At 40.9% G+C, this 13,739-nt stretch overlaps 1 protein-coding gene across 3 annotated transcripts in view; it reads left to right on the forward strand.

The window, feature by feature from the left end:
* The window catches only part of LOC310862348 (NAD kinase-like), a 33,366-nt gene that overhangs the window by 9,645 nt on the left and 9,982 nt on the right, over positions 1–13,739 (forward strand). For 2 of the 3 annotated variants that reach the window (XM_083770209.1, XM_083770208.1), the window contains 2 exons: positions 1,698–1,781; positions 13,552–13,681. In XM_083770209.1, coding sequence (XP_083626335.1) covers positions 1,698–1,781; positions 13,552–13,681 — 214 coding nt within the window. Of the gene's footprint in view, positions 1–1,697; positions 1,782–8,201; positions 8,651–13,551; positions 13,682–13,739 lie in introns of those variants that run through there. The other variant, XM_083770210.1, reaches the window with a different exon arrangement.

The raw sequence follows: 13,739 nt of genomic DNA on the forward strand, positions 1-13,739 counted from the left end.
GTAGACAGACAGTAGGCCGACAGGAAATGGGGAGAGAGATGGGGAGGAAGACATGCAGTAAAGGCCGTCTGGATCGGGAGTCGAACCCGCGGCACACTGCCAGACTAGATTACCAGCCAAGGTGCCTGGACCACTGAGCCATGGCCCAGGCCAGTGACAGGGACATCTTTGAATTAAAAAACCCTTTCTTTTACAATAATTTATTTTATAATGACAAGCCCAAAATAGGGAAGCCAGGGTTAATGTGGTTATATACAGTATAAACCAAAGAATTGTATTTATCTTAACACTCACGACGCCACGCAGCACCATAACCCGCCAGATGATGGGTTAAGACTTTACCTCGCAGGTCGCCATACGGTGGGTTATAAGGTTTATATCCATTCCATGCAGCCGAAGCTCAAAACTAACCTTTCGTGCTGTCCATGCTGCTAGACCTGATCTTCCCATCATGAGGATCAATGCGCACGCACCCCATAAGAATGCACTCATTGGAGTTTCTTTGCTGCTTCCTTTCTCAGAAAAATACTCAAAATTATTTTTTGTCCAATCCGAGTCGACGTTCAGATGTAAATAGTGATTTTTGATCCCGACATATTGCCGTTTGTGGTGAAAGCTAAGACATGTCGGCTGCTGCTCGTACAACCTTTTGCCCGTGTTGGGCTGTGTGCGACGGAAGTAGTTGGCGCAAATTCACACATATTGCCTGGCTGCCTGCGGTAACATCACATGAACACTAGAGGGCGATGAAAGTGTTTTAACAGTTGCATACATTCTTGGTTCTACAGAATGTTAATATTTTACTGCAGAATACAAACATTAACTGTGACTAAAAATGACAAGTCCCAAATACCATTGCTAATTTGTCACACGATGTTTCATGCTCGTTGGTGGGCCTTTAACAAACTACTGGATACGTTATTGTAATGACAACCAGAAAGAAGCAGATGGTTGACTCTCCCAACCAGAGACCGCTAATAGGATTTGTAAACCCAGATCACGTGATGGTTGGTGCCCCAGGCCCACTTGACAGCAAAGAGGAGACGGTCTTCTTGTAGCATTGTGACTTCTTCAGACCTCTTTTTGATTCATTCCAATGCTATTGGCGGTGAACACCCATACTACATTTGCAATCTTTTAATCATACTTCTTCCTGCTAGACTCACAACTACAGTAGATAGATGGAGAAATCCATTGCATCATTGTTAATGGGGATTAAATTGTACATATATTTTTTACAACATTCGCTGATATGATGTTTGCGCACCAGGGAGTATCATAGGTAATGTATGGTTTTATCAGGTTGAGATAGGCCCCAAGGCCTTTCACAATGTGTCGTGAAATTCACCATACATTGTGAAAGTTATTTAATTTAACTGTACGATTTAGGCTGCTGTAGTTCAACTGGACAGAACATGGGCTAGTAGTAGCCTCTAGTAATACTAGAAAATGATCTTTTCCCCCTTTCTCCATAAATTATATCAGTGGCTAACATGAATTAGACAAAATTAAGCTGATGTAAATTTTACATGACGGCTAGAATCACCGCTCGCCAGATCCCGCCACAAGCTTTCTCACTTTCTGAGGAAAATGTTGCATTATCTAAGGCTATTATTTTTCCTCTAGAAATTGCTGTAAAATGTATTATTTCTGTGGAATCAACTTAACTCCCTGTTGTTGTTGCCTTTTTCTTTTAGGAGAAACCAGTCACTTCATGGACCAAGCCCTGTGACCACGTTTGGCCCAAAGGCATGCATGCTTCAGAATCCACACGCTGTCATGTAAGTCAGATGGACTATTTAAAAGTTAAAACCTATTTAGTTGGGTTTTTTTTTTGCTATTCGTGTTTCTGAGTTTTCCACTGTGCTTTCCCAAATCCAATCGCCAGTGACATCGTTTAAAAAAAAAAGAATATTTAGATTTTTATTATTGTGAAAACGATGGCTTCCATTTTCAGATTGCAACTTTTCAGGAATAGAAAGCCTGCAGTTTCTATTAGCTTGGATTCCTCATCAATGAGGTCACTGGTGGACGGGTTCCTGAATTGTCCACAGCCCTCCTATGAGACACAGACGAGTCGGAAAAAAATAGTGCTATTTTTATCATGATCATTAGTGAGGACCAATTATATGAAGATGGATTGAAAAGTGGTGAAGTGGTCCTTTTAAGCCATTGGACTAGTACAGGGGTTTTCAACTGATTATGAACCAGGGACCACCACCCTGACTGAGAATCAACCTGGGGACCACTGTTGTGTTGGGAGGGGGGATATGGGCGTGGTGTGGGGGGAAAATTAACCTTCCATATTAAAATCATGTTGCTGTTCATTGTAACTTACTGTATGTATGAGCGAGCAGACGCATGCAATTAATTATGTGCACATTTCCTTATAATGGTGACTCAACCAAGCAAACCGGTACAGTTTCCCTTGAGATTCTATCTCCCTTTTCTGTGGAAGTTCTTGACGTCCGACTTCCCAGTAACTGACAACATCGATCGAGCGTCATCGTATATCACCACGTCATTTACTGTATTGTTTCTCAACTTGTGGTCAATACAATAAATTAAAATACAAATCTTCCCTTTCCTACATTACTAAATGCATGGTCAGGGACCACATGCAATACCTTCACGGACCACCAGTGGTCCACGGACCACCTGTTGAAAACCCATGGACTAGTAGGCAGGAATTACTTAGCCTTTGCACATATAAACATCAAGCTATGATAGTCTGTTATTTCACTGAAACTCTCCTTTGCTAGGCTTGGACAGACTGCTGGCCTCTTGACTTCTACTGTCACATGATTACTGGATACTTGAACCTTCCACTCCAGGAGCATAGGATTAGCATCGTGCTATCTAAAGCCTCCTAGGAAAGTTAAAAGTAGCAGAGCTTGGCTATCTTTGGATCAAAACACTATTCACACTTTTCCCCGCCAACGCACTGGGGACAGAGTCGTGTGTGCGGCCCATCCGGTGGGATGCTATCACGGATGTAGCGTCACACTGTTTACACTTTACACGCTTGCATGGCCAGACTGTCGCCTCCCACTGTCCCACCCACATTCACAATAACGAATAGTAAACAACACTGACATTCATTGATTGATTGATTTAGGTACATTTCACATGAAACCTAGGGTGGCCAGACACTCAGCACATAACGATAAGACCAGGTCAGGTCAGGTCAGGTCTGACCACCTCTTAAATGCAAAAAGCACTGTTTGATTTTACACTTGAGCGGCTCTGAGAGGCTGCTGTAGTGTTGCCATGTCTGTTTATTATAAGCGGCTTCTTTTTCTGTAAAGTTGCTTGTAAATATTGGTAGTTGTACTAGTTGCTTTTTTTGTTTCTAAAGTGGTTATTTGGGCTTTTCTCCTAATGTTGTTTAAACCAGTGATCCTCACACAGCACATTCCCATGTCAAGGATCCCCAGATGCATGCATTTGCCCAACTAAGGACGGCTAATCCAAAAATGTAATTATTTTTTTCCAAGATTACTTTTGAAAATAGCAGATCTATACCAGCTCACAATGCATCACATTCATTCATTAAAACTATGAACTCTGACTGCAGGGGGATATATAATGATCATTATACCAATGTGCAAGAAAATATTTAAAAAGAAGGAAGAACTTATAACCACTATATTTGTGGACAATCAAAATATGTTTTTTATTTTATTGTGGTGTCATTAAAATTAATCTGGATATGGCAGACTCACTATCTAGAAAATAAAAACATGGCACTTTATTTAAAATAGGTTACAGACCCCTGTTATATGCGCTTCTTTTGGGATTATTTTTATATACCTATTTACTTGTTTCTATGAGACATGCCAACAGCACTCTTCACTTTTGCTTTCTTAATAAAATGTTGAGATTAGAAACGGCCATAATTCTTTCATTTCTCAACCTTTCAAAAAAATAAAAACATCTCCATAATCCTTGGGAAGTTTGCTTTCATACGCTGTATCACACCCGATTCAAGTCTTCTTCAATAAAATGCTAGGGAAGCCTCTTCCCCGTGGGGGCGAGGCTTCCCTCCTCATCACCTCCCGCGACCCCTCCCCGTGTGCAACCGGAACTGCCGCACACACAATCGCAATGCATTATGGGCTGTATGAAAAGTGTGAATAGCCTACAGTAGGTGGGAAAGGCCTGTCAGTCAGGGTCACGGATAGACAATGGGCAGAAAATGCCCCATTAAGTCTAAAAAAATATCCCTCATATCAGTGGAATAAAAAAAGATATATATATACACATACGGACAACTTACCGCATCAACTAACTTATTCATTAGCACTAGTTAATTATTAGTTCTAATAAATACGTTGATGCAGTAAGTTGTCTCTCTCTATTCCCTGGAGTGTACAGTCCCTTCCTTGGAAGGTTTATTTCACTCTTTTGGAAAATAATAATAATTATTATTAACCCCCCCCCCCCCCCCCCCCCCTTCCCACAGGACCTGATTACAACTAGAAAACCAACTTCATTTATACTTCACTTGCAAGTTTATGCTTTCAACAACAGCATGAACTTACCAGGACTTATGCTTTCAACAGCATGAACTGACCAGAACTTATGCTTTCAACAGCATGAACTGACCAGAACCTATGCTTTCAACAGCATGAACTGACCAGAACCTATGCTTTCAACAGCATTAATTAAGCGCCTTTACATTATTTTGTAAGTCCGACCAAAATGTGTCTCAACAGACTGTTGCGTGGCATGCACAGCAAAATTGAGCCATCAGTTTCTTGTCAACCCTGCTGTATTGTGTGTGTGTGTGTGTGTGTGTGTGTGTGTGTGTGTGTGTGTGTGTGTGTGTGTTCGACATTAACTCTGGTTCGGGTTCGAACTTGCGATATATATATATATATATACGGTAATTTCTTTTATTATTATTTGAACATTACTTATTTACTATATTGAAAGTACTGAGTCAAGCCTAGAAATAATCACTAATAATCGTGGACACAAAATCCCCCATATGTTTAATAATGGACTGTACCCTCCCACGAAGCTGAAGTGATGACTCTGAGCAATTGAAAAAAAGCTTAGTTTCTCTAGAAACCCTTTGAACATAAGATGAAAGAGCGTCATTGATTTTACTTAAAGAGGTGCTTGAAGTCCTTGAGTGGGTTCCAGGGAGTCCCCAGCTACATTAGTTAACCCATTTAGACAGATTCTACAAAAGTCTAAATCTTGACAGTTTTCTGAAAAACCTATGTTTCTATGTCAGTCTTTCTGAAAACTATTTCATGTCAAGGACCCCCAGAAATATATGTAATTGGCCACTGACCCCCATCTGAAAATATGTTGTGCCAGGGACCCCGCAGAAGCAAAGATTTTAGTTAAAAACGTTGGCTCTGAAAGAATATATATATTCAAAGATTTGCACTACATTTTCACGATTTTTCAAAAATAGCAGACCTACAAGCTCGTAGACCTACAAGCTCGCTATGAGCTTGTAGATCTGCTATAGCTTAAAGTATAACATAATGCTTAATACACCAAAAGGGGTTCCTGCCCAAAATGGGTTAATTACTTTCATATTTTATACTTTGGCTATTTAAAAAAAGTAGCAGATGTACAAGCTCACATCGTGTCACAAAGTGGTGACGTGGTGTGAGTGTGTATGTACAGTACATCTGCTTTTAAGCAAAATACATATTAATTTGGAAGTCCTTGACATGAAAAGGTCAAGGACTGAACTAAACAATGAATGTGATTGTATGATAAGCTGACATTTTATATCACACAATTCAATTCAAAGGAGCTTTATTGGCATGAAAAAAACATTGCCAAAGCAAAATATAATAAAAAAGAGTTGAAAATGGGGAAAGTACCGGTAGATACAGTTGGAGGGGGTACAGCATTGTGTAAACAGAGCTATGTCACATTGTGTCGTTATATATGTTATACAGGGTATTTTTGAGTGGTGCAACCACTCCTATAGACGGCTATGTGTGTGGCTGTGTCCCTATGTCTGTCCCTGGGTCTGTCTCTGGCTGTGTCCGAGCACGAAAATAGCGTTTGTTCACCAACAAGTGTCACTGTTGAACAGCCTAACACACAGACACACACAGGCCAGGTAGGAGGGTTTGTACAGTACAGTACAGTACAGTACAGTACCGCTCACTTCAGACGGGGTCTGATTTTCTTAAACAAATAGAAGCATTTTTGTTTGGAGTCGCACACTATGCCTGTTAACTAGTCAGAGCTTGGTACTGAACTTTAACCAGCCAAAAAGTAAAAGCTAAATATTACGCCTAAAGCCTTTTTTGGTGGCACCGTGGGGCAATACACATCTGGTGTCGGTCATGTATTAACCCATTCTGGACGGGAACCCCTTTTGGTGTTTTAACTAAGCATTATGTTATACTTTAGCTTTTGAAAAATCGTATATATTCTTTCAGAGCGAACGTTTTCGCCCTTTAGTCAGGCCTAAATGTGTTAATCTGTTATCACTTTATATCCGTGATGGGCAAATGTTTGGAGTGAAATGGTAATGTCTGTCATTGTTTATAATCCATCAAACCAGCCCCACTGTTTGGTTTCAGTTGCTTGGTTTCATCTCTGTGAACGGGTGTGGTTGTGCTTTGCAGACTTGTTTTGTGAGAGTGTGTAGTTGCAACTATTGTAAACCGTGTACTTTATGGTCATAGTAGCCATAGTCTGCTATAATATAGGGCATACTTTGATTAAATGTATGGGTCGATATCGCTAGCAACTTCTGAAATGTTAAACGGAGAAAAGTATTAATCATGCAATTGGTAGTATTAGTCAACATGTTGCATGTAAACACTTGACTCTAGATGGCAATGCTAATAGTTGGATTTCTTATAACCCATTTTGTGCAGGAACCCCTTTTGGTGTTTTAAGCATTGTGTTATACAAAATAAAAAAAAGCAGATCTACAAGCTCATAGTATTCTTTCAGAGCGAACGATTTTAACTCAAATCTTTGCTTCCGGGGCGTCCCTGGAACAACATATTTTCAGATGGGTCTCGGCGACCAATTACATATATTTTTGGGGGTCCTTGAATGTTTGAGCACTACTGACAGAAACATGAGGTTTTTCAGAAAACTGTCAGGATTTAGAAGACATTTGTATAATCCACCTCAGGTCTAAAAGGACGTATATTAATGAAAAGTTTACTTAATGGTTTTAATAGGACTACAAAAGCAACCACTAATTGAACTTTTGTGATGTACAGAGATGCTAGAGTCATTACTGAACAGAAACTGCAGATATTGTGCTGACATGGTAATAGCTCTCAGGTGATCAACACCTGAAACATACGAACAAAAGCCACACATTACTGAACAGAAACTGCAGATATTTTGCATATTAGCAGATGTAAACAGGTAGACAAGTAATGTTTTTACTTCAAATTGAAATGTTTTACTTTCAAATGTTTTGTTGGGGATCCTTATTGCATTGTTTATTAATTACAGTAGAATATATATATATATATATATATATATATATATATATATATATATATTAGCAGTGACTGACTGAGACATCGAGCGTGCGTCCGCAACTGGTTGTGGCCCCCATCAAGTGACCTTTTGACCAATGCGGCCCTCGCCCCAAGTTGAGTTCGACACCCCTGGCCTTGACAGATTCATATCCTGGAATTTGTTTTTGTGACATCTTCCAATCTCAATTTTGGATGGGCTCTCTTCAGATTATAACTTATAGTTTTGAAATAGATTGTGTTGTTGCTGTTGTATATTTTCATCTTGACAGAGCGAAGTAAAATATTCCGAATGATAGGTCATTCCCCCTCTGACATGTGTCAGTCACCCTGCACTTTTCTTTGCCCACAGGCATTGTCTTTGTTTCTGGCTTTGAGCCATGAAAATATCACCCAAGTTCACTACGTTCAGTCACTCCGGCTAAACAACTCTGTCAACAAACAAACCGCATGAAAGCCAAAGAAATGTACAGTAATTCTTCTCTTGCCAAGTTGTGGATGGCTTAAAAATATCTCACACCTCTTCTTGGCAGAGTTTCCTTGTCAAGTTAAACAGCAAGGTAGACGAGCAACAGTTCCTGGACACACCCACCCAATGAGAAAACCTTTCGCCCTGAGATATGGGCGTCGTCTCCCTCAGGTGGGCAGGGCTGAAGGTGACATCACCCCCCCAGGTCTGTCCTAATAATGAGTAAGCTTTAAATGGAGCAGCAGAATGCAGCGTGGTGATTCAGTGTCGAGGCCCTTCTGAGAAGAAGAGTTGCTGTTGTTGCCGAGTGTGGCTGAGCCGCGTGAGCCGAGGGACAGACGTCACACGTCACTCACCGCAGCGCCTCAGGGGAGCTTCCGCCACAATTGAGCTCTGCAAACAGTAGGTGACAGGGAAAAAGTCACAACTGACCAGATGACATTGCTGCCTCCGACTAGTATATGTTTTACTTGTTTTTAGAATAATAGGCGTTGGGAAGACAATGCTAACGATAGGCCTCGTGTAGTACAGACATACAGTATAGCTGGACATTACTGTATAGACTGGAAGCGTCATCGCTTCATTCTCCAAAGCGGTGTCAACATCACATGCATACAGCCATGAAATACAGCCAGTTTGTGCTCCAAGATGCTCCAGGAACCAACAACAGCGACAACAGAGTGTGGAAATGGTGAGAGCTTTTGTTTTCTCCCTCCACTCCTCCCTTTCTGTCTGCGTCTCTACAGAGGCCAGGGGATGGTGCCGTTTGTTTGTGATGCTTAGTTGAAACGGGTGCCTCACTCCATTGGTGTAGCGGCCCGTTTCAAAGGGATGCTTCTGCCACCTGCAAGTCCTGTGGCCCTTTACAGTTAACCACTTCAACGAGAGCGCACCAAGTACATTTGCAACTCTGTTCCGTATTACTAAGAATATAGGGGGTTTAAGTGGTTAGTCAATTTCTTACACTGTCACTCACGACTGTGTAGTAACCTAAATGTTGTGTCCGTATATTGCATTAAAAGTAGGGAAGTAAGGCTTGAGGTTTCCGTTTCTCTATTTGTTGTGGTTTACCCGTGGAAAAGAGGAAACGGAGGTGCATTCATTGTCTACATATTAATTTATTCTCACACAGTATAATCCTCTGTGTTAATTTATCCATTTTTGTACACTCTGAGTGTTAAAAAACTCTGGAGTTTACTGTGTCACGTGCGTCCATCCGGGGCAGCCAGGTTGTGATCCAATGAAAGCAACGCTTGCTGTTTGTTATCCTGGGACTGCGGGACTGTCCTGTCTGGCTGGGCGAGGTACTAATGTGTTTGGGGGTCAGGGCGTGCACAAAAACACTGCTTCAGGTACTGAAAGAAGCAACCGATACTAACCGCATCACCAATGCTAATGAATTGAAGTTATTGAACCAGGCCAAGTCCCCCGTTCCGCTCTTGTATCTCATCAGCGGTCGGTTCACTTTCGATCCATTGATGTCATTTTATTTAAAGATTTGAAGAGAAAGTAGTGCAATTACCAATACCTGTTATCAGTACGTCTATCTATGATTTCAGTCATCTATGCCAAACTGACATACAATGCACCAAGTTGGGAGAGTTCGGGGGTCTCCATCTATGGCTGAGCTCAGAGGCACCTGCCCCGTCGGGCAAGTACAGGTCATGTTCTACTTGCCCAAAGGTCATGCCCACTTGCCCGAAAAGTAAATTGTCCATTATAAAATATGAATTGCTGATCAACACTTATTTCTTTACTTTCTGGGGCTGTGTGATTAAAGAAATGTAGGTATTTATTTGGCATAAACAATTGGGTATGAATAAAAAAATATTATGCCAAATACCTACAGAGCAGTGAATATGACTATGGATTCACGCTTGTTGTTTTATATTTTTAGTGTAGCAACAGTGAAAATAGCACATTATAGGTAAACTAGTGCACTTATTTTATATTCCACAGACCAGAAGACAGAGTGCTCTCAGCTCTGGCCACAATCAAGTGTTTAGACAGATAGCTTGTGTTGTCTTTATAGATGGTTGCGTCCCCACTCAAACGAGCACTTACCCGGTCTGGCAACCAGAAAGCAAACTCTACTTGCCTGAAAGCTTTATTTACCTGCCAGGGACAGGTGGGCAACCCTTAGTGTCAACGCCTGCTGAGTGCTTCAGCCAAATCAGCGAAGCCAATCGAGAGACAGACAAAGATGCACAGAAATTCTCAGATGTATCGGTAGAGCTCTGTTGTATTTTAAATGGATTAAATGGAGGTTTTTTTACTGAAATCTTTTAGCTTTTACATATTTAATATCCCACACATCACTCACAATGTGGCTCGATGTTGCACCTTCGGTTACTTTCTTCAGTGCTGTGTCGTCATGTGTTGTCATCAAATGTCATTCAGTGTATCATCTTTTCAATTTCAGCTTTTTCAATTTCACTGTTCTCTCTTAAAGGGAACTGTGAACGAGCGTGTGTGTGCTCAAGACTAATAGACTATAAAGAGAGAAAGTGAAAGGGCCCCGTGTGATTTTTCCTGATTGGTGCAAGAGGGCAAACATGGAGTTATGGCAAGTTGACATGTCTGATCAAGGTTCACGATCGGTTGTACTTTATTGTTACATCTCGTGTACAGGTACATACGAGTAAAACCTATTTTTGTTTTGGCTTCCTTACAGACAATGCAGCAGCATAGATTGCATACCATTCAAAACCACAGCAAGCACAGCAAACAAGAATATAGAGTGCAAGAACAATCAAAGCTTAAAAATGTTAATGTTTTCCCTGTAGTAGCAAAGTTAGGTAAACCTTTTGTGAACAGCTTTACAGTAGTTTAAGTTCTATATATACAACACTGACTGTTTTAAAAGTAGTACTAGCACTTGCAATACCACAATGTAGAAATACTCTTTACAAGTTAAAGTCCTGTATTGAAAATTGAAAAAACGTCTTGTGTGTGCGAGACTATAAAGAGAGAAAGTGAAAGGGCCTGTGTGTTTTCCCGATTGGTGCCAAAGGGCAACCATGTAGTTATGCAAGTTGACATGTCTGATTGTTTTACTTAAGTAAAAGTAGTACTAGCAATACCACAATGTAGAAAGTTAAAGTCCTGTAATCGAAATGAAAAAAAAAATTTAGTAATAACAAAAACAGTAGCACATAGAAGAGCAACATTTGCTGGTCACTCCTACTGCGCAAAGGATGAAGTAATGTAGGATATCCTGCTTTGGTGGGTTAGAGCAGTGTTTCCCAACCTTTTTTGTGCCAAAACACTTCATGGCCAAAACATCAAAGGGCACACCTAGATATACGGTGGGGGGGGGGTATAATTAATATATATATATATATATATATATATATATATATATACTTTTTCCACACACACACACGCACAGCTGCTACAATGTATTTGAAACCAGAACAAAATATTTGTTCTCATATACACAAGATGGCAAGTTTTATTTAACAAAAATATTTTTTACATTTATATATTTTATTTCCTGACCTACCAATGTGAATACAATTGCTTTAATCACGTCACGCATGATCAATAAAGTTTGAGTGCATGCGGTGCACATTGCACACACAAAGTCACTTTCTGACGTCACTGCATGCTAGTGTCTGTGTTGTGTGTGTGCCCGTGTTGCTTGCAATCTGGACACGGTGAATCACACATGTTTGTTCACGGCAGTCAGGAAAGAGAGACTTCCTAAAGTTTCCATGAAGTTCACTTGAAAGTTACGTTTGAGAAACTTGTATAAGGACCTGGCTACTGCTTCTCTCTCTTATGTCGTCTCACTCGTCTGCGAGTTGTTGCGGCGATTTGTAAGCCCATCACTGCCGCTTTTGCAACGCGTGAATTCCAGCAAAAAGCAGGCTGGAACGCACAGAGGCAAGCGGTATTATTTTTTATACAGAGTAGTAGGTGATGTCCCCATGTAAACAAAGCCATACATTAGCATTTCTATGGCCGAAGGTCGTTGGGCTGGTGGGGATGTAGCCCTGGTCCAGTTCTAGTGGGGATGGGCAACAACAACCGCAGGCAGCCCAGTATCTATTGCTATCGGGTGAGGGTCTGGGTTACTTTTCTTCCTGGAAATAAACATGTCTGGGTTCCGAGGCTACTTTTGTTCAAATCAAATGGCACACCTGGCCATTTCAAACGGCACACTAAGTGCTGCGGCACACAGGTTGGGAATCACTGGGTTAGAGGAACTAAGCCTCATACATATCCTCAATCTCAGACTCAATCTTCAGGGACACAGGACTTGTGTTCCAACAACTGGGAGCAGCAATGGCCCGGGCCTTAGATCTTAGATGTCGTCTTTCCTGGTGGAAATATGACATCTAGAGTTGTTGCTGCAGCTGCCTTTAACATGCCATCTTTACACACAGAAAATTCCTCGAAAGGAAATTAACACCGACATTTAACTGTGCATACAAATTATGCCCCTCCCATTTGTAATATCAATTGCAACTTGTTATTTAAACGTGTGTGTGTGTGTGTGTGTGTGTGAGTGATGTACAGAGAAAGGAATATCCGCACTCTCTTGAGTAGTTTCTTATGAACTGGCCTTCCTCAGCGTGTCAAACTTGTGTGTGTGTGTGTGTGTGTGTGTGTGTGTGTGTGTGTGTGTGCGTACAGTGGTATCCTCTGTACCACTGTAGTACATGGTTTTGTCAAAAAGACCAAAATAAACTAAACTTGCCGTTGCACAGATTGCATTTTACCTAGTTTTCATTGAATCTTTCATAACTGTTCCACACAGAACTTATTTCTGTATGGAGAGAGAGAGAGAGGATTTGAAATGTGTCTGATTTGCAGTGATAATAATAAATTGCAGTGGGGTTTTTGTTTGTTTTTTATCGGCCAGGATGTCCGGAGGCATTTATATTTTCCGGCTTTTGTCATAAAAAGAGGCCAAAACCGGCACAATTACCGGTCTAACGAGATCTCTGGTTCACATTAAGGAAGATGGGACGCTAATGAACAAGATTTGTAGATTCTGGTCCAGCATGCAAATGAATAGATTTGCCTGGGATTGCCGCACTTGAACACCATGTTCAGAAAGCGGTCTGAACACAGATTTCTTGGCCGAGAAGGAACGGCAACCCGCTGTTAGTCCTCACAAGTTTAATTTACACTTCCTTCTGAATTAAATGTGATGTCTCCATGGATTCAAGTTCTCAGTCTTCAAGACTTATTTCAGTCAGTCCATAGAAGGCACCATGTCTACTATGGAAGCGCGTCGCTCACAGAAAATTGCAGATCTATAAGCTCACAACACGCCGCATTACCATACATTTGTTAATTATTTTAAGATTAGGTTTAGTTATTTTAAGATTATTAAGAGTATTTGAACTGATCAAACTAGCAATAGAATACATGTTTTTAGAAGCATCTTCCATAATGTTTGTGATAAACACAAAAGCAAAGGTTTAAACTTTAAAGCCTCAAATCTGTGATTTCTTAAACTGGTTGGCTGTTATGTGGAACAGCAGCAACAAAGAATGATAATACCTAAAACATTAATAAACTTTCAGGCATGAGCTATATTTATTTTTGCTTTATTCCATATGTCTCCTCCTTGCTCAGGCACATCCAGGACCCTGCCAGTCAGAGACTGACGTGGAACAAGCCTCCCAAAAGTGTCCTTGTCATTAAGAAGATCCGCGACAGCAGCCTGCTGCAGCCTTTCAAATCGCTGTGCACGTTCCTGACAGAGGTACACCCGAACGCACAGAGTCACATAGTGTTAAACACACACATTCACACGCCCCGTG

The sequence above is a fragment of the Protomyctophum parallelum genome (assembly GCF_964188405.1).
Source record: "Protomyctophum parallelum genome assembly, chromosome: 7".
NCBI lineage: Eukaryota > Metazoa > Chordata > Actinopteri > Myctophiformes > Myctophidae > Protomyctophum > Protomyctophum parallelum.